The sequence below is a fragment of the Chlamydotis macqueenii genome, chromosome 3, assembly GCF_036417535.1.
Source record: "Chlamydotis macqueenii isolate bChlMac1 chromosome 3, bChlMac1.mat, whole genome shotgun sequence".
NCBI lineage: Eukaryota > Metazoa > Chordata > Aves > Otidiformes > Otididae > Chlamydotis > Chlamydotis macqueenii.
The window spans coordinates 84223448-84244135 of record NC_141558.1 but is presented as its reverse complement, the minus strand read 5'-3'; the positions used below and the strand labels follow the sequence as shown (position 1 = coordinate 84244135).

The window sequence follows — 20688 nt, the reverse complement described above, 5'->3', positions numbered from 1 at the left end:
GTAAAACCGGGACGCAAGCGGGTTCGTGCTCTAGTCTGGTGGGACGTGATCCATCTGGGTGACGGCTGTCCTCTTCCTCCAGGCCCTGCCAGGAGAGTGCAAAGCACACCCCAAGCTCACCGGCAGACTGGGAAATCCATTCAGTATACGCTTCGGAGGACAGCAGCGTGGAGAGACTCCTCTCGGGTACAGGGGTGATGGGAAGCACTGTGATTATTATTCCCTCTCCCCTGGCAAGCAACACAGGCCTACATCCTAATTCATGATACGCTATTTGGAATTGCTTAGCAGGGCTACCAAGCATCAAATATCTTCCCTCAGCTCTACTATGACAGGCAGAGCAGAGGGGCAAATAGGCTGTGCTTCATTCACTGCAGCCTGCAGCAGTCCCTGAGAAAAAGCAGTACGTAGAACAAGTAGACCAGCACACAAAAGAGCAAAGCACAAGGCTTGGAGCTGGGCTCCTAGGTAGTCTGGTAATGTAAGTAGCAGAAGGATATATAAGTACTTGCTTCAGCTATAGTGACCGGTGTATGCTAGATTAATACCAATACTAGCACTGTGGTACTAATATAACTTCTGGGGCTCACTAGCACTGGCACCCATGAAAGATAAGACTTCAATTTTCTCTGGCCACATCCTGGAATAACATCTCGTCTCCCTAGTTGTGACACTAACACTGACATCATCTCAGTACCTTATTCAGGCCTATTCCAGATCCCATGTAAGGGTAGACAGAACTCGAAGACTGGGCTTTGCATTCACAGCACCATTCTTCAAAATAAAAAAAAAAAATTCACAGAACACCTTTAGGATTTTTATTTCTGAATCTTTTTTTTTTAATTTTATTTTATTAGAAATTACAAGGAATCTCTCTCCGGGAGAGCAAGGAGAAAAAAAAACAAACAACCCTGAAATATTTCCAAGCAATTTTGTTCCATATAAACACAATCAAAGTTACATATTTGATTCACATGCATGTACAAAAACATTTTCAGTAAAACATCTTTCACACATAACATGTGCGTTAGTCTCAGAATTGAGCACATAATCAGATCGGCCTCACCTACCCTACCTAATCTTATTTTCCCATTTTCTTTTTAAAATGTAAATTTCTATGCAGGAAACGTCTCTTTTTCTGCACAGCATTATGCATATTCAAATTAGTACGGATGGTCTTGGAATTAAATCACTACGTAGCACAGTGTACACAGCTGTATACTGAAGTTGCTACACTGCTGTTATGCAGCGAACTTTGTTGGATACCAGGCAAAACTCTTCAAAAGGAATAAAAAGGTATTGCTAGAGGGAAAAAGGAATATGATACACAGCGTTCTCTCAACTGCAATCCTGTATGATTCCCATGCAAAACACTTCAAAAGCCAAGTAAGTCACAGATCTTGCTCTCCAAATTGATATCAAAGTTCCCACCGATTTCAATCATGGCAAAATAAATCACTAAAGACATCAATGCTACTGGATATGGACATGGTCAATACTCAATATTCCAATTTGCCATCCACCCAGCTTTGGAAAGAGAAGGGAGGAAGATGAAAGAATCAACAAAACTGCAGACTACTGACACAGATGAGTCAGCAGAGCGATTTACCAGCGACCAGCAAAAAATAACAACTGCGAGAGCTGAGCTTTATTCCAACCCACTGCATAATCTAACTGTGGCTTGAAATTCGGGGATTATATGGTCAATGAACTCCTCACTAGCTGCCCAAGGCTGCATTAACACCTAACAAAATCTTATTTGATTCATCAAAAAAGCATATTGTCTGTATCTGACTTTGTGAGCTAGATCTGAAATTTCACTATTTCACGCGCAATGAACACCATTGTAAATCTAAGGACGGTAAACGCTCAGAGGGAAAGGGCTCAACCAGAAGGTAAAGCTTCCATATGTGTAAAACAAAACATGAAGCACACAAATGTCAGAAGCAATACAGCATCATGGGGGGAACGGGAGGCACGGATTTTACTCTGCTATCATTTTTAAATCTACAAGCAATGCTGATGCAATTCTTATGTCTGCACAAACATGCATCCTAAAGAGAATCAGTAACACCTCTCTCTTACACTGCAACGACACAGCTGAATCAACGGAGGGTGAATTTCCACTGTATTTAAATACACTTGAAACACTCAGGCTTGGCTTGTTGCAGAATGTGTGTTACAGGGTGAAATGGGCGTGGAAAAGTGATGTGAATTACAAAAACACAATTAAAATTAAGACAGAACATCTGTATGTGAGCAATATAAAGAAAGCACCTAAGATTGACACTTAGGAGGTTTAAGCAAAGCCCTTGGAGAACAGAAGATTTTCACTTTTAGCCCACTTGAAATCTTGCAAATGAGCAAATGAGTGGATGCTGGCAGCAGCCACTCTGTCCTCCAGCTCCTGAAAATAGTGCAAGGGACTTCACTTAGGTGCCCCAGCCTCAAGAATACTTTACTACAACAGTTTGGCAAAGCATGTACAGGGAAAGGCCCAATGACAGGTGTTCTCACACAATATCGAAGACACAAGGGCCAAATCAAGCTGAGTCTCGAGGCCCCAGCCTAGCACATTCTGTTTGTTGTGGAGAAGACTGGATCTGCTGGGTTAGGTAAGATGGGCAGTCTGCTTTAGCCCAGTACTACCCATTTCAATGGCAAGCTCTACAAAACATGTAGAAGAGAAAACGCACCCGCCCAGCAGGAAGTCTCCTCTGATTCCCAGACAGGAAGGGCTAAAGGTCACTTAACTCAGACATTGATGGTGTGGATGTCCTCAGCTGAGGTAGTCAAGTTGAACTCACTTTATGGGCAACGCAAAGGAAAAACAGACATTTCTAAAAATGCCATTCATCTGACCTGCTCTATACTTCTGCTTCAAGGCCAGATGAATGGTGACCTAAGAATCACTATTTCTCTTCGGCTGCAGAGGAACAAATTTAGCTGCAGACATCTAAAGCTGAGTGAGAAGATACCACCCGAAATGCCTTCCTTGTACCTGGGCAACAGTACAACTGTGCTGTATTTCTTCATGATAAGCAGTTTTGCTTAAAACCTGTATCATACAGGTCAGTAACATTTCAGTGTCCATCTAAGCACTCTCCAGCCAGCAACAGTCCTATCCAAAGGGAAGAAAGGCTCACAACTCTCACAAAACTCTCTGAAGGATCACAGTGCCTTTTTTTTAATAGTAACTAAACCTCAAACACACTTCTAAGAGGCTTCTACTATTCTCTTTTTTACAGCTCAGAAAACAGCGACATTGCAGCATGCCTAATGGTGACTCAGAGGGAATCAAAATAAAGATTTCCTGATACACTGGTTCACTGTTCTACCACTGACTAGGCTCCAAATAGCTAGAGTTTACCCCCCAGGAGAAATCTTTAAAACTGTGATGGACAATTTTAACTCCAATGTCCATAAAAGCCTGTGGTCACACATTCTTACTAGACATTGAGGAATTTTATGTTTGGCTTCCACTTCTATAAAGTGAAAGAGAAATACAGTTAGGAAAAAAGAGTTAAGGCTAGGCATGTTATACAGAAACAAAAATAGTATGCCTGGAGCTCATTCTTTCCAAAGATAAACTTGCAGTTGTAAGGACAAATGGGAGGTTTGGTAAATCTCCCTCAAACATCCCAATGGGTTACAGCCAGTTTAAGTGGCTGTTCATTCTTGATTCATGCTCATTCTAGCTTTTTTCAGAGAGATACTCGCTGAATCAAGTTAAAGACTGAGTTGATCAACTGAGGATTGTGCAGAACAAAAAAAAAATGCCATCAGTCAGCTGAGCCATAAAAGCAAGCAGCAAAATAGATTCTGTTTCAGACTAAGTTGTCAAGATAACAACTTTGAATCGGAAACCTCAGCTAGCCTGAAGCCGGTGCACTCAATCCAAGGAGAGCAAAGGAAAAGTTTGTATTGCCAGTACTGGCTCACACCAATATTAAAAGCTGCTTAATTCTCTCCAGAAAACCACATCAACTTCCCTGACTAGATGATCAAGAAATCAACTAAAGAAGAAACTGTACTGGACTTGTTACTAACAAGGAAGCAGCATTGGTGGAGAATGTGAAGGTCTTGGCTGCAGCAGACATGGAATTGTGGCATTTAAAATTCTGAGAAATGTGTACAAGATAAACACTCCTGGACCTTTAGGACAACATATTTTCGTTTATTCCAAAAATGCTTGGTTTATTCAGGATGCATCTGAAGGCACTGAAGGAGCTGGCTAATGGCACTGTGAGGCCACTTTACAGCTTCTTTGAGATGTCATCGTCACCATCAACAATGGCTCCCCAGTGAAATACCCTGACTTAAGACTGTCTTGTTGCCCACAACAGTTAGCAAGAATGTAGCCAGCATGTTGAGGGAAATGATAATTTCTCTCTATTTAGCGCTTGTGAAATTGTATGTGGAGGACTGCATCCACTTACAAGAAGGGCACTGCAGCAATTTCAGTGGAAGGCCACAAAGTTGGTTAAGGGGCTGGAGCACAGGACATAGAAGGAGAAGCTCAGGGAGTTTGGTTTCTTCAGACTTAAGAAGAGAAAAGGCTAAAGAGAGATCTCATTGTATACAACCAGTTAATGGGTGGATTAGAGAAGACAAAGTCAGACTCTTATCGGAGATGAACAATGACAGAACAGAGGCAATGAACATAAGTTGGAACATGGGAAATTCCAACTGGATGCAAGAACATATTTTTTCTTACTATGAGGGTAGTCAAATGTGGGAAAACACCCAAAGAGGTTTGGCATCACTATCGTTGCAGATATTCAAAATTCAGCTGAGCAACCTGATCTAATTGGCTGTGCTTCAAGCAGGGGGCTGGACTAGAGACTAGACATCTCAAGATATCTCTTCAAACCAAATTATTCAATTATTCTACAACTTAGCAAATTTCTTCACAACTTTCCACTGGTAACTTCCTTGTTAATCTGCCAAAGCAAGACATGACACCATCAAATGTACAGGTTGATCTTCAATCTCATGAATCAGGATGGAGTACAGAAGCCAGTAAAGAGGGGAGCCAAAGCGCACTATGCAGCAAATGTCTCATAATAATTTGATGCAAGGTCCCTCATACAGCAGAGCCAGCCCTGTTTATGAATCATAGCCATCACAGTGCTCTCTTAGTTCATTTCAAGTCTATTACATACCATCAGGATTAAATAAAAAGACTCTTTCTTTTCACATCTTCTTCATCTTTTTCTTGCAGCGCTGGTTGAAGACAGGCGAGGATCCTATCAGACTGTCAGCAGAATGAGAACCATAGCTGCTCTCAGAGCCATTGGGGCTCTGTGGCATCCCAGCTTCGCTCATGCCTGACATCGGTTCCTCAAAAACATCGCTGCCTAGAACCCCATGGCCATGTACATTGGCCTCCTCATTTTCCTGTGGCTCCATTTTCACTTGTGCCAAGTTCCAGAGCGGGGAAGCATTCACCTCAGCCCCTAGAGAAAGAAAAAGCACACAGTAGTAATTGAGTAAAAAGACAAATTACAAATGGCATGCAGATGCAAGGGATAACAGCACTGGCGAAGAAGGAGTAAAAGCAAAGCTACAGGTGAACTAGGCTGGGAGGAAAAAAAACCACAAAACACACTAATCAGTGTGAAACACTAAAAAAATCTGTTGGCTTTTTTTTTTTTAACAGCCCCGTAATTGCCACTCTCAAACATATAATGCTGTCCTTTCACAGCAATCCTCCATATGGTTTTCTGCATGAGAAACAACTTCAGAAGTCCATAACACTCTCCAGAAGTGTCTTAGCAGCAATGAGTACACCAATGGACTAGATCCTGCATAAGCAGGACTTAGCGGCAGTCCAGAAGTCATTCATGATGATAAGGTCCTTGCAACATCAGCAACCTCCTTCCTTTAAGCTGTCAAGACATACTGGACTTCTGGTAGTTCTGCAGGGGAGGTAAAGCGAGAGGGCAGAGGACTAAGTAGATGAACAGTCTTAAACACCACTTCCAGCACTGAAATGCAGGGACAACAGAGCTGCAGACAGCCTTCGAACTGCCTGCCTCCTTGTACTCAACACCTGCAGGTTTTATCCCATCCTTCAGCAGAATGGAAAGAAACTCTCTTGGCTCAACCTCGCAAACACCCTGCTGGGAAATTCCCCCTCTCCTCCCTTTTTTCTTTTTTTTAAACTTTTAGACTAGTGTGCAATCTGAACAGATTGAGGATCTTCTGTCCAAGATTACAAAACCATATTTCTTGATAACAGCAAATGTTTTTCTCCCTAAGAGCAGTAATTATAGATTGCATCATTTCTGCTTATTTACAGTTTTAAGAGAGACAAAAATCCTATTAAATATCCACTAATTGGGCCCCTTGCTGAGATGGGCATAACAGCCCAGAACTGAAGAAAGACTGAAATCTCACTTTTAAATGTGGTCTCTCTTGTGTGGGGTTAAATTCACATTAAAAAAAAAAAAACAAAAAAAAAACCAAAAAAAAAAACCCCCAAAACAGGAAACCAGCTTCAGTAGGTTTTCCAAACTTTGCGTCTCAAGGAGCTTGGCTACAGTTTGAAAGCGTAACCAACCCTCTTGTACTGAGCCAAACCTGCTACTATTTCCTATTATCAATATACTACTAACAATAGTCCCTTATTACTAGCAATTACACAGAGAATAAATCTTCTACCACATGTGATGGTTGGACTTGATGATCTTGGAGGTCTTTTCCAACCCTAAAGATTCTATGATTCTATGTTTGTACTGTGAATTCTCCCTTATGAAGGAGTCAGGAGTGTTTTCCAGAGCAGCTTAGCCCAAACCAGGGTTTAGAAGAACTTTGTGGTAACACAGCCTACATTAGCTCAGCAGCAAGACAGCAAGCCAGGATGAAAGTGCTTGCTGGTGTCCAGTTGCCTTAATGAAAAGTCCTTTTTATGTTAATTATAAGTAAATGTGTTCCTCTCAACAACAACGGACACGTCATTAAAACGCTACCAGTTCCACAGATTGCGGCTCCAGTCTACGCGATAATCAAAGATGCTCACTAAAGGTACTGTGGTTCTTCTTTCATCAATTGCTCTTCACTGCCGAGCTTTATCCCTCTCAGCTCTATCACCTGTCATTGAGTGCCATTAATGACTAAAAGTACTTAAGCATCTACACAGGACATTTCATCTTCAAAGCACTTTAATTTCAAAGCACTTTACAAATGAGCTAATCCTCATGTTATCCTACTGGGTGGAGGAACACGGTTCTCAGTTTTGCCTCCATTTCCCCAAGTGCAATGAAATGAAGCAGCTAGCCCACAACTGCAAGGACAGGCATAAGCAGAAACACAAGCAGAACACGGAAGGGTGTTAACGAGAGTTTTGCCCTCAGACACTGAAGGCTTGCTGCCCTCTCTATGGGCCTCACACTTGGTGTTTTTGAGATGGTGGTGTCCTAATTGCAGCAGCTTTTTCTCACTATGATATTATACTCTCCAGCCTGCCCAGCCCTAGACTGGGACTTCTCACAGTGATGAGACTTCTAAAGGCCCTTGTGAAGTGAAGAGGGATGTTCGGGGAGGAACAGAGCACTTGTATTCTTAATTAGAAAACATCAATTCAGTATCAGAGAGGCAAGAGGCATTTAATATACAGCTAGTATGCTAACCTCTGGGTCTCAAGAGGTAGATGCTAATACAAAGCTTTCTAGATGAATCACTCACAACTCCAGATGGGCCAGAGGAGTCTGCTGTTCCCTCTCCCACAAAAATGCGAGCACTTCACATTTCAGAGGTACTACGGAAAACAATATGAGCTTCCAGAAAAATATTAGATGGATTTATGCTTTTTTAAAACTCAGCAGAATGTGCTACTTAAAAAAAAAAAACAAACAAGTAATGGATTCAAAGGTATACTCTAGCCTCACTACTGTTCTGGTTTTGTTTAGTAAGGGGGGGCCTAAGGTGGTAGCTTCTGTAGGAAACTGCTAGAAGTCGCTCCCCTTTGTTCAGTGGACTTGGCCGGGCCTAGGGCGGACCCGCTGCTGGCCAAGGCCGAGCCAATTGGTAGCAGAATGTCCCGTGATAACGCCTCTGTGATAACATATTTAAGAAGGGGAAAACAGGAAGGAAAAAAAAAAGAGAAGAGAAGATGTGAAGCAGCTGAGCAGGGGCAGAGGCAGAGAGGGGGAGGTGCAGGCCTCATGGGCCTTGCAGGCTTCACCCTCTGGGCCTCTTGCCAGGCAGCCGACTGGGCCCGACTCGGTCCAGCCCGGCTGCAAGAAGTGGAGAGGAGGTGAGATGGATGATGTGAAGAGATTCTGAGAGGCGTCTGCCAGCCTGTTGTGAAGAACTTTTCTTGTGAGAGGAATGGCTGCAGACGCCAAGGTCAGTAAAGAAGGAGGGGGAGGAGTAATGCGGCTCCTGGCCAAGATTCCCCTGCAGCCTGTGGTGACAACCATGGTGGAGCAGGTTGTCCCCCTGCAGCCCATGGAGGTCCATGGAAGAGCAAAGATCCACTCGGAGCCCGTGAAGGACCCCACATCAGGGGAGGTGGATGCCTGAAGGTGGCTGTGGCCTGTGGAGGGCCCGCTGGGACAGCTGTTCTGGAGAGACTGCACCCCGTGGAAGAGATGACCCACGCCAGAGCAGTTTCACAAAGGACTGTGGCGTATGGGTGGGACCCCACAATGGAGCAGGGGAGGAATGTGAGGAGTTCTTCCCCCGACCATGAAGCAGCGGCATAAAACAACGCGTGATGAACTGACCGCAACCCCCATTCCCTCTTCCCCACTATGCTGCTCGGGGGGGGGGGAAGGCAGTAGAGATAATGTTAAGCTTGGGAAGAGGGAGGCATGGGGGGAAGTTATCTTGTTCTCTGTCTCATTATCCTGCTGTTTTTAGTAATAAATGAATAGTTTTCCCCAAGTCGAGTCTGTTTTGCCCATAACGGTGACTTTAAGGATTTCTCCCTGTCTTTATCTCAAACCTTGAGCCTTTATATCATCTCCCCCATTCTCTCGGAGGGTGGGGGGAATGAGAGAGAGACTGCGTAGTCTGGTCCTGATTGGGGCTGAACTACAATAACTACATATGCTACTTAGTTTAGGGTCAATAGGAGGACAGGCTTCACTGTTTTTTAACCAGATTTTGAAGTGAAGCAGTTGTTATTGCAAGGATTTCCAGAGTTCAGAAGGTTCCACACAAAAATAAAAATTGGCTTTCTTTGGGAGAAGAATGTCTTCTCCATTTTCCAGAAAAATTAGCACTACTAAACTGAATAAAACTTGTATATAGATATAGAAAAGGCACAGCAGTAGCAGATTATCCCATGCTGGCCACCAGTGTGCTTCAACGCCAACATCAAGGGATGAACTTGAGGAACAGTGCAGTCTCCAGAACCCAACTACTTCACTCACCATTTCACTTTCCACAGTCTCAGGTAACTACAGGAGGCTTTGAGGTAGAGACGCTAAAATAGGAGAGACTCCCACAAGCCCATTTCACATAAGTCACAGATAGCTCTCATAAAACAATGATTGTCACTACCAGGGTGACTTCTGAAGGAGGACTGCACCAAGTATAATTAGTATTTCCATAACTCACTCGGTGCCTAACCTATATAGGGTCTTGTATTTACTCCAGCCACAAGGCATACGACCTTCACCTTTTCAGTAACACGAATCTCTGGGACAAGAATCCAAAACTACCCAGGAAAAAGCAAAAAAAAAAAAAGTATCTGGTGCTCTCCTTACTAGAAATAAGGATAAAACCGTAGTCTCTTTTAAACTAAAATACACATATACATCCAAAAGTTATTTTTGTCTTTGTTACATCAGAAAAAAAAAAACCCCTCACATCTGCAGCAAATATTCTAGTTAACAGAACAACAATAAAGCCCTTGGGCCATCGCTGTAGAAAAACAATCTACCTCACACCAATAACAAAGCCAAGAACTTCAACAATCTCATAAAAATAAACACCATATAAAGCATTTTGTGTTTTACAGGGTCTGTAGCTGGAGTAAATATCTAACAAACCCTTGTAATTGATACCTTTGATTCTTTGGTTTTGTATTTAGAAAGCAAGCAACCGTTTCTTTCCCATCCAAACCTTTTTATTAAAACCCCCAATTTTTTTCTCCCTCTCCTTTCTCACATTGGTATCTGCTATTAAAAACTGAAACAAGATCACACAGAACAGTTGACAGACTTGCCAGCAGTAGCAAGAAACCCCTACCTGAAGTCTGCGGGGAAGCTTCTACTTCCAAGTTGGCAGAGAAGCGCTCGCTTTGAGCTCCAAGGACTCCAACGGGCAAAGACTGGTCACCAGAAGCCAGATCTCCTTCCAGCTCCTCACTTATGGGGAAAGTAATATCACTAACAGGTTCCTCCTTAATCTTCACAGGCTTTGTGTCTTCTGCTGCCTTTTCAGGGTTGACAATCTTCTCATACTCCTCAGAGAGCTGCTTGCTAACCTGTCAAAGACCAGGGAGTGAAAAAGAGGCCAGAAAGGTCAGAGGGACTTCAGAGACTCCGATGGCAATTACATTGCAGTGCGCTCTGTTCCCAGAATATTATTAACATCTGACCCGAACGAACAAGTAAACAGGTTATCAGCTACACAGGAAAGATTTTTTTTTCTCCCTTTAAGAACACCTTCTGTCCAGTAACAGGGGACTTTAATAAGAGGTTTAATCCATTAACCCATCTGCTTGATAAATATGAGCAGCTTCATTTCACAGGCAGTGATGATGAGGCCCAGAAACTTAAATAGAGCACAAAATAAAAGCAAAGTGTCTCAGTCTTACATTGTGGTTTTACATAGAAGACTATCCCCCATCAGCCAGTAACAAATTTACTCCAGCTGATATTCATCAGCTCTGTAGTCACCACTGGGCAAAAACCTGGGTAACTTCTGTCAGATTCACAGCAAAAAATACAGAAGTTTTTGTCAGTCAAAGAAGTGAAACAAATATAGGAATGAGATTTAGAACTACCTTGTGCTAGAAACTTAACAACTGTATGCAATTAAATAAAAAAAAATCAGATTTCATCTGCTTCTAACAAATGCTTGTTTATACCACTGAATCCCAACAGTCAGTGAACTGTGCTCAGGAAAAGCCCAAGGCTTTTTAACAGCAGAAGCAAGAAGGAAAAAGAAGAGTAAAGCTTATTTCCCCTTCTAGATATACTTGCAAATACAGAAGCTACTGTGGACCTCAGCCCTGCATGAAGAAGAGAGCAAATAAGAAAATGACCATCTGCAGGATGAGATTGAACTGTATCAGCAGAATGATGCAGAAAACCCAAATTACAAAAGGAGACATCTGAACAAAAACATTTGAAAAAATACAAACTGGTTTTTTGAACAAAAATGTTATTAATGAAGACAGATCTTAATTATGTTACTTTTATGCACAAACCTGAGAGTCCATCGCAATTTACATACTACATGCACTTACAGGTGCCTCTGTAAGACACAAGGTCCCAACCCTCGGAAAAGAAGGTGCACAATGTAGCTGCTCCAGGATGAGTCAACTGGCGCTCAGATAATGTGACAAGGAGGAAGGGATGGCACGTTTTGCCTTGGGTCACAAGCTACCTAGTTGATTCAAGTCTTGGTTTTTGATGATTAGGAGTAAAATTCCCACATCAAATCCTTGCATTTCTGTAAATCCACAACAGGCAGACAGTCTTGTATCATTCAAATAAAATGCTTATGTTTAATTTCACAGAATACCTGGACTAAGAGAAACCATACCCTTACTCTTACAACCTATGTTGATAAGGCACCTCTTACTCCAAGGAATTTAACAACTCCTCCTCTTTCTCCACAGAAGCACAGTCCCCTCTAAAGTGGAAGGTAGCACCTGTGCAACAACTCAGATTAGACAAGACTACCCTATACTCTTAAAGCTTAAGCAAGTCACTCTTTGCTTAAGTGAACACTGTACACTGAAGCCACTGTACAGCCAAGTAATTTTTGTTCATCTGCTTACTTGTTTTCTGAAATGGTAAGCAGCCAAATTTCTCATTAAAGCAGAAAACTTATTTAATCCCATCAGTAGGCACACAAATAAGGGACTCCATCTTCCAATCAAAAAAATCCCGTTACTCTTTTTCTTGATGATTCCCCTCCACATTCAAGAGGTTTTCTAATCAGATTTTGCTTCAGTAAGACCTAGGACTTGCTACAGGAATAAGCAATTGTACTGGAGGTACCTTTATTGGTGCCACCGTGTCGCTACTGCTTTTCTCACCTGAAGCATGTAGCTGTGATAATCCTTAATGCGGTGTTGCCAGAACTTCTGCAGTGAGAGCACACTGCCAATGCCCACTTCATGGAAGACTTGCTCCATGACATCAGGAAAAGGGGTGTTCCCAAGTCGAGCTTCTCGATCCACAGCAAAGCGCAGCAGTTTGGTGAACTTCAAGCAGTACTCATGGGCAATGTCTGTCAGGGTCTCCAGGACACTCTCATTGGCACACTCAAAGCCTGTGTGAGCCAGGATGGTGGCCATTGACTGGTAGAGAAGCTGCCGGCAGGAGGACCAACTCAGCTCAGTCACTGGCTCCCCTTTTCCTCTAAAAACCAGAAAAGACAAAAATAACAGGCGTCCCAAACTGAAAGCAATGTATCAGTTGAAGAGATATTGTCAATACCAAGGTGATGCAGAAAGGGAAAGCAGACTGGGGTTCTCCACAACTTCCCCGTTACATATGAACACTACCTAGAAAGGCTTTATCTGCTTTCCCTTCTTCCCCTCCCTCCAAAACAGCACTGCCAATTCTCATTTTCCCTTCTAATGCTGAAAGGTTCCTTGAGTGATGCACGAATGTGGGATGCAAATATTCTGAACCCTTAAGCAACCCCCTTCCTACCCAAGAGCTTTTCTCCTGGAGATGTGAATTAAATGGGTCCTTGACACACACACACACAAAAAAAGCATTTTAAATAACATGAATGCAAATCATTTCCCCTTTCAGTTAATTAAATTTCTCTTCCTTATTATCTCTGATGTCACAGGCCTAATAGTCAGATACAAAGGCTTCTGGGATAGACAAGATCTGAATTTATAATGCAAAAGACATACATAATAAGTAAGAAACGCCATATACATACATTTCATAAAGGTAACTGTAGCCAAAAAGATTGTCTCCGTGCCCTCATTTCCAGTGGTCACTAAGCACGACACCGAAAGAAGTATCCCCATATGCAATCTAAGAAGTGAACACCAGGCCCAGAGAGCTTCTGCCACAGAGCAGCATTCCCCAGCCTTGGTTTTGAGATCTCTCTTCTCGGTGTTGCTAAGCAGGAAGGAGTGACCACACAGGATGGAGGAGATGGGGAACAACTGACATGAGGACTTCAAACATCATTCATTTACAGTCAGGTAACCGAATTTTTCATTAAGATGAGTTAACAAATAGAAATTCCACATAGGAAAAAGAGAAGATGAGATAAGGCAAGGCCTCTGAAAGGTAAATATATTTCTACCAGATTTCTCAACTCACAATTAAATGCATGGGATGTATTTGCCCATATCAGTAACACAGTCTTCAAATGCTGACATCAAAAAATCAAATTTCCTTTCTGCTAAGTATGGTATTTATATGCTTTTTTACACTTCATTCAACACCAATGGCAGAATTAAGCTAACAATTTCACTCTTCATTTGTTTCTGATCAATTTCTCTCAACAACTTCCTCAGCCCACCCTGAGATTTGCCTCACTCTCACCCTACATTACTTGCATATCACCACACACTCTTTCCAGTAATAAGACTTGATTAAACAGTACACAGACAGCACTGATGCCTTGATAAAAATTCTCACTACTCTTGTTTCTCCAACAGGTGCATTAGGTACCCTTCAGTCTTGCTGAGACACTGGGCACAGAGTCTCAGCTCCTCCTGAAAACCACTGCAACAAAGCAGTAAAAAAAGGCAGCGTTTCAGGGGAGTGAAAATGGAAGGTTAAACTTAGAGTATCGGGACCAAAATCATCCATTTTCAAGAACACAGCTCAGCACTTCCCGATTATTCAAATAAAGGGGGGGGGGGTGTATCACACCATATGAAGAGCTGCAGATGATGGTATTTCTAAGCGGATATCAAGAATAGTATATGGATCTCAGGTCATGGATTCATCCCAGTTATTAATTGCTGGAAAATGACTCACATTCCAATTCCTACTCAATTATATAACTGCTTTGTAAAGAAGACAGCGGGTGCTCTGACAAGATGAATTAAAAGATCATCAGTTCCCTTATAAACCAAGTGTTACCCATACTGGTTTTACGTCTCGCTCACTCTCCGCTCCACCTCCAAGCGACAGATTTCTGAAGTTCACAAACAGCCATATGTCTCATACAGCACTGGGGCCAGGAGGTTACAAAAGAAGAAAACAACCATCAAACCAAACCAACCAGAAAACAACCATCAAAAATTATGCCTACAAAAAAGAATCTCTTCTTTTTTAACACATATAAAGAAGATACCTAGCTGTCCAGCAGCCGTCAGTTGAGAGCATCTTACACCAGCAAAACCCCCAAACACTAGACTACTATTGAGACAAATACACAGCCATTATTGACGCTCTGCCATTCAATCAAAACACTATGGACAAACATAAACTAGACACAGAATCTGGCAAGCCCAAGCAGGATACTCAGCCACTTGTAAAGAGGAGCACAACAACCATTTAGCAATGCATATCACTGCTCAGAAGCAGCAGAGAATTTTATATCTCTTTTAAACTCCTAGAGGAAAAGAAACTAATTGCCAGCATTAAAATGCAGCCAGGTCACTATGCCTAAAGGAATACAATCAACTTGAAATCTAATCAATTAAAGACAGAGAGAAAAGAAATTTCAGGTACTGTACTCAAATCCAAATTCCCACCTCTTGTTCTTGGTAAGGTCAGTCAATTATGTTTTGATTTTCTTACGTTTTCTTCTCTTGTTTTCCTGTTTCCCACAATAAACAATAGTGGAAGATGATTAAAAGCCTGATTAGACAGCAACAATTGAAATATTGTTGTAATGTTAATGGAAAACAACAAATGAGAAAATATCTTTTTTTTTTTTCATCTCCTTTAACCTTCAGGTACCTTTGGATAAGAATGCACATAAACAAAACCGCCATACAGCCACATTTAAGCTGAAAGCAGCTAGCTAATGTCAAGCCTTCTCAAAAAGGAGTAGCAAACTACTTTTTCTTGATGATCATAGGTGAAAAGCCTTGCTCTTTGATCTCATCCAGATACCTAGAACCTATAAAAACACCCTTCCAGATACTATCACTATGCAGAATGCCAGCCTCCGCAGCACCTATTGCTTTCCTGAAAGGCTCCCCATCCAGCTACGGTACAAAGCCAAGCCTATTTAACATATTACCAGGGTCATACAGCTCCAAGTAAAGAAGAGCGCTTTAATCCGTAAAATCCTGTCACCAGAGATTAACAAGACTGGCAATTAGGCCTGTGACTTGGAGGTGATCATCTCTACAGAATACATAGTATGACATTTACCACAAACAGTGGCCAACTTGTCACTCTCCAATTTTGTATTTCCAACAGGATCTATATTTCCATATATGAGACACCAATGCTAGATTATGTTCCAGACAAAAATTTACCTGCCAGTCCATGAATTCATCAGACCCAAAGCCCAACCTTCTCCAACTGCTGCCAGCAAACCTTCAACATGCAGAACTTCATAACAGAAAAAAGTGTCCATTTATACCAACTAGGCTTATTTTCAGGATCAGTAAGGTTTCAGAACTCATGAAAGGCCCATCTTCTGTGTCAACAAGACATTCCCCAGAGGCACTACAATCCATTCACCCAAGCTCCTCACCTGTAAGGCTGTTTTTCTTAGAGGGACTGAGATCTCGTTATTCATTTCCCATGCAAGTACATTCAGGGGAAACTGTTTGGTCTGAGTCAGTACAAGGATCGACAGCTGAGGTTCAATCAACTGCAGTAACGGATCAGAGTGCTCTGCTCCCTCCTAGGTGAGCGTAAGCTAGCAGCAGATGGAGGGAGGGGTTGTTTTTCCTACAAACACATCAGTTTTATGAAACGTTACATTGTGGAGTTGAATTTCTACCAAATGAAGTGCAACAAGGTTGCTTCACAGCCATTTCCCCCAAAACAGTAAAATAAAGGAGAACATTGGAAAAACAAGATTATACTAGTCAGTGCACCAAAGAACACAGCACGCTAACTCAAACAAGAAAGTTTTTTCCTTTTGGAAAAGGGTCTCTTTCCACCTCATCCTGAGTAAGCCTCTTTTTAAATACCTCTGCTGCACAGGTATTAAAAAAAAAAAGCTGCTCAATAGATAATGACAAGACTTAATAGATAATATTTGGCAAATAAATTGGGTCCCAGTGGCCCAACCCAGAAGCCCAGACAGTTTAGGGGCTAAGCCAAGTGCTTAGTCCAGCAAGGAAAGTACGTTCTGCCTGCTCTAATTTCCACTGCTCCAAATCCTTCCCAGCATCAAACCAGCTATCCCACTGGCACGTGCTTCCCTGCTCCTGAACAGACATTTCTTAACTACAAGTCCTTCTGCCGTGAGCTGTTTTCCCATTGCAAGCTCCCGATTTTGTCCAGAGTTTCTTTCAATGCAAAGCACACAACTGATGTGGTCAGGAATGCAAATGACAGAATGGCAGAGAAATCTGTTAAGAAAGCAACCATGCACACACAAGAAAAAGCATCTGAAGAGGCACATAATGAGTAGGTTAGGTTTCTTTTGAAGACAGATCCCCGCTAATCGGAGGAAACTGAACAGACAAGAAGGAAAAAGTAAGAGCCACCTGTTCAAATGGTAGTTTGAAGTCTACAGTTCCTTACTAATTCTTCATTGATTATGCTTTAAGCTTACCTTCTGTTTCTACATCAACCAAAACCAAATGTTAATCTCTTATTGTGTATTCCAAGAACCGTAACATCAACAGTTGCAAATCACCAGAACCAGATGGTAATTCATCCAGGAATACTAAAGGAATTCAGGGATGCAATAGTTGAATAGCTGTGGTGAATCACCTCTTGCTTTAAACTTCCCTGGCCCACAAGGATCAGAAGACAAAAAAAAAGTGAAAACATTTTCTTCTAATACCTTCAGAAAAGATGTGAAGAACTGCAGGCTGGGAAGCCTGATATATTCTGGTGCATCAGGGAAATTTAAAGAAATTATAAGAACAGAATTAGAGGGCACATGGGTAAATACGATACACTTGGAAAGAGTTCAGACAGATTTTGTAAATGGAAAACCTGCTTCACAAACCTACTACAGTCCTCCGAATCCATTAAAAAGGAAGTACCTAAGAGATCTCCACTGCAGAATCCAGGTCTTCCCTTGAGGATCTGTGCCAGAATCAAGGTTTGTTTCAACATATTTATAAACAATCTGGAGAAATGGAGGAGAGGAATAGTGTAGTGATTAAAACTGCTGGTGGTATAGATTTTGGAGAGTCGAAAAGACTGAACTGAAAAATAGCAGTAAATTAGGTTCTGCCTCTTCCTCATCTCAAAAGGGACGAGGAAGTAGGGGTTACAGGTATAGGGCGGGGCAGAGAGGAGGAAAATCAAAATGAATCCAGCGAATAACAAAATAAAAGCCAAGGGTGTAAGGTAAAAGGATAAACGTGAATAACAAGGAAACAGAAGAGGACATGATTAAAATAAAGAAACTTGTGGTCTGATTCAGGCTGGCTGCTCTTATCTCTTTCTTCCTGTGTCTAAATATACGTATACACTGCTGCTCAGATCCAGGTTACTGCCAAAGAAAACTGAATTAAAATATGAATTTAGTCAAATACTGTAACTCTGACAATAGCACTTCAGAAGGCAGCATAAAATTAAGTACTACCATGTTTTATCAAGGGGAAGAATGATCTTCCTTAATTTGTTTTTACATACTAAGAACAAGCATCAGCAAATCATATAACTTCATTTTTACTATTATAACAGCAGCTGCTGCTCTTAACTCATTTAAGTGTCTTTAAACAGGTAAGAACAAACATGCAACAACAAACTCAAAGCTTTCCTCTTGGAAAAGCATAAATTTGTTTGGTTTAGCAAGAGCAAGCACACAATTGAATTCTAATCTACACTGCAGCTCATTAAAAATCCACTACCAGACACAAAACACTTCATTTCAAAATTGTCTCTCCAGTTTTCACATCTAGTCCTTAAACTCCCCCAAGCGGTTGATTGCTAAATAACATTTACTTACTCGGATCCCAGAAACTAGCAAGGGACAAGAAAAAGACAAAGCAGCCCCCAAAACATGGACAGAGCCACAGAAAACTGAACCTAAAGCTGAAGCCACAGGGGAGAACACAGCAGAACGGTGCTCAGTTCTACAAACTACAGGGCCAGAAAGAGCAGGCCTCAGACTTTATCCCACAGAACTAGATTTCCCTTCACTCCTCCAGGCTAACTACTTTATTTGTACGAAGAATGATGATGACGTTCCTCCACAAACAGCACTAAAGAATCACTCTACTGTTCAGAGCGACTATGTTACCAAAAGCGACATCTTTCAGTAAAATGCATTTTATACAACCTCAAGCCTTTAAAGATCTCAGTGGCATTTAACCAATAAATTATATTTTACTGATGCACACTTTCCCCATTTTAAAAACTCAAATGTATTACCCTCTCCTACATCATGTTAATTAGCATAGTGAGGCCCCCCCCTCACTAACAAAACCACGACAGTCTTTAACCTAAGAACAGAAAGTTGTAGCAGTGAGGATTAATCCCTGAATTTACATGCACATAATCTACAAAGTATATGGATATCCTGCAAGAAATGGAACACCTCCATGCTGGGGCTTGTCAGAGGGGTAGACAGGGAGGTGGTGACAATGTTATTTAATCAAAGATTGGCTGCAGAGGTAGAAGCAATGCAATCTGCCTTTACATCGTCTCCAGTCCTTGGCAGGTGGAGCCAGGATCAGAGACAAGAATTCCCTTTACCCATACTCATCGCCACCTCTGACCAGAATAACACTACCAAACAGGGTGAAATGTGATAGTTACTCCCTCACAGGTCCTTGGCCACTGAAATCTTACAAATACGTTATCAAATCATCCTTTCAGAAGCTACAACTAAACAGTCAAAACCTAGTCACACGTCTTCTGGATTTTCAGTTACGATAAGGGAAGTACAATTGTGAGTAAATGATCTAAATAAAAGAGACTTCACATCCTATAACTAAACTCGTCAAAATGCTACTGAACATAGCAAAACCATTCACAAACATTTAGTGTAGCACTAACAAGACAGAAATCAGCACTACACTTCCACATTTTACAGACTGGGAAAAAAAGTGCATTTATTTTAAACAATGTGCATGTTATCCACGCAGGAGAAATCTCCATCTTTCCTTTTTGAAGCCTGCTTTATACTTTGCATACAACTGTTCAACCTTTCAGCCCAAGGGAATTGACATAACTACATATATATTTAAAAACACTCAGCTTTCCTTCAGCCAAGAACTGACCCAAAGAAATACCAACACACCTGTAGAAATCACTCTCCGGGTCACTGTGCCTCAGCTGAAATGGCATTTTGGGGTTTTTGCTATCCAGAGGAAGCAAGTCATCAGGGAGAGGTGGAGAGGCCGGACAAGATGGCAGAGGTTCATTGTCTTCAGTTTTTATGCCCTCCGCTTGCTGCTGGTTTTGAGCCTGAGCCATGGCGATCAGGCTGCGCAGCCTCCTGGTGTGCTGGATTAGCTGAATGGTGTGAATCGTGAGGCTACAGGGCTCTGAGGGGATGTCCAACATGGTGGTCGGCCGGGGTTTGTTTGCGGATGGCTGGTGCAACGGAGGATCTTGGACTTCCACGGTACGGAACTCTCGCTGAAGCAGGTCAAAGGAGCTGCGGTTGGCCTGGTTAGATGAAACTGGAATCTCACCCCAATATCGCAGCATTTTTACACAGGTCACGTGTTGCCCTCAGAGCCCAGAAGGCAGCTATCATACACTGTAGTACAAAGGAGTCTCGTTGCAGGGAAAAGTGCAAGACTTTGGGCAGCAACAGCAGCTGGGGCTGGGATGATGCTCCGGATAACGTGAATTACCAAGGAGAGGAGGGCTCTCGCTCAGTGCCCCACTGAGCAGCACGGTTTCCACGACGGCATCAGGACGCAGCACTGGCATTTAACAAATCACATGGCTGCTTCTCCTGAGGGGAGAAAGAGGAACGAAACGCACTCGTGAGGCGGAAATTACTTCTGTTTGTCACCGGGGTCCGTGCGGCTCCACCTGGGCCACGCCGGCCCCTCGCTGAGCGCCCTGACCCGCGGGGAGAAACTCCGCGGGCCGCGCTCGGTTCGCCCGCCGCGCCCGCAAGGCCCCGCTACCTGCCCGCCCCGCCTCCCTGGGCCTAGCCCCGGGCCCACAGCCGCCCCTCGCCCAGGCCCGCGGCTCGCCAAGCCCGCCCGCCCGGCGCGGAGCCCCCACCGCACCCCGCTGCGCCCCCGCCGCTCCGCGCCTCGCCGGAAGTCGGCCGCGGTCCGCCACCAGAAGCGGCTCCCCCGCCACCAGCGCGCCTGCGGGCCGGGAGTGGGCAAGCGAGCGCCGCCGCTCCTGCCTCCCCAGCTGCCACCTCCCTCCCTACCTCACCCCTCACGGTACCTCGGGCGGCGGTTGAGGTAGCGACGCCTTTCCTCGGAGCTGCACTGTACCCCCGGTACTG

The 20688-nt window shown here is 43.0% G+C and overlaps 1 protein-coding gene across 2 annotated transcripts; it reads right to left on the bottom strand.

Annotated features, from left to right (window-relative positions):
- Nucleotides 1–1931: 1931 nt before the first annotated feature.
- On the bottom strand, nt 1932–20660 carry SUPT7L (SPT7 like, STAGA complex subunit gamma). 2 transcript variants are annotated; one of them, XM_086744997.1, is made up of 5 exons: nt 20628–20660; nt 19510–20175; nt 12227–12551; nt 10204–10441; nt 1932–5459 (listed from the first exon to the last, which is right to left on the bottom strand). In XM_086744997.1, the coding sequence occupies exons 2-5, from the start codon at nt 19920–19922 to the stop codon at nt 5197–5199; spliced, it is 1239 nt and encodes a 412-aa protein (XP_086601123.1). In that variant the 5' UTR covers nt 19923–20175; nt 20628–20660; the 3' UTR covers nt 1932–5196. The 2 variants fall into 2 exon arrangements, with proteins under 2 accessions (XP_086601123.1, XP_086601121.1); XM_086744995.1 differs by lacking the exon at nt 20628–20660 and adding an exon at nt 20459–20523.
- Nucleotides 20661–20688: the final 28 nt, after the last annotated feature.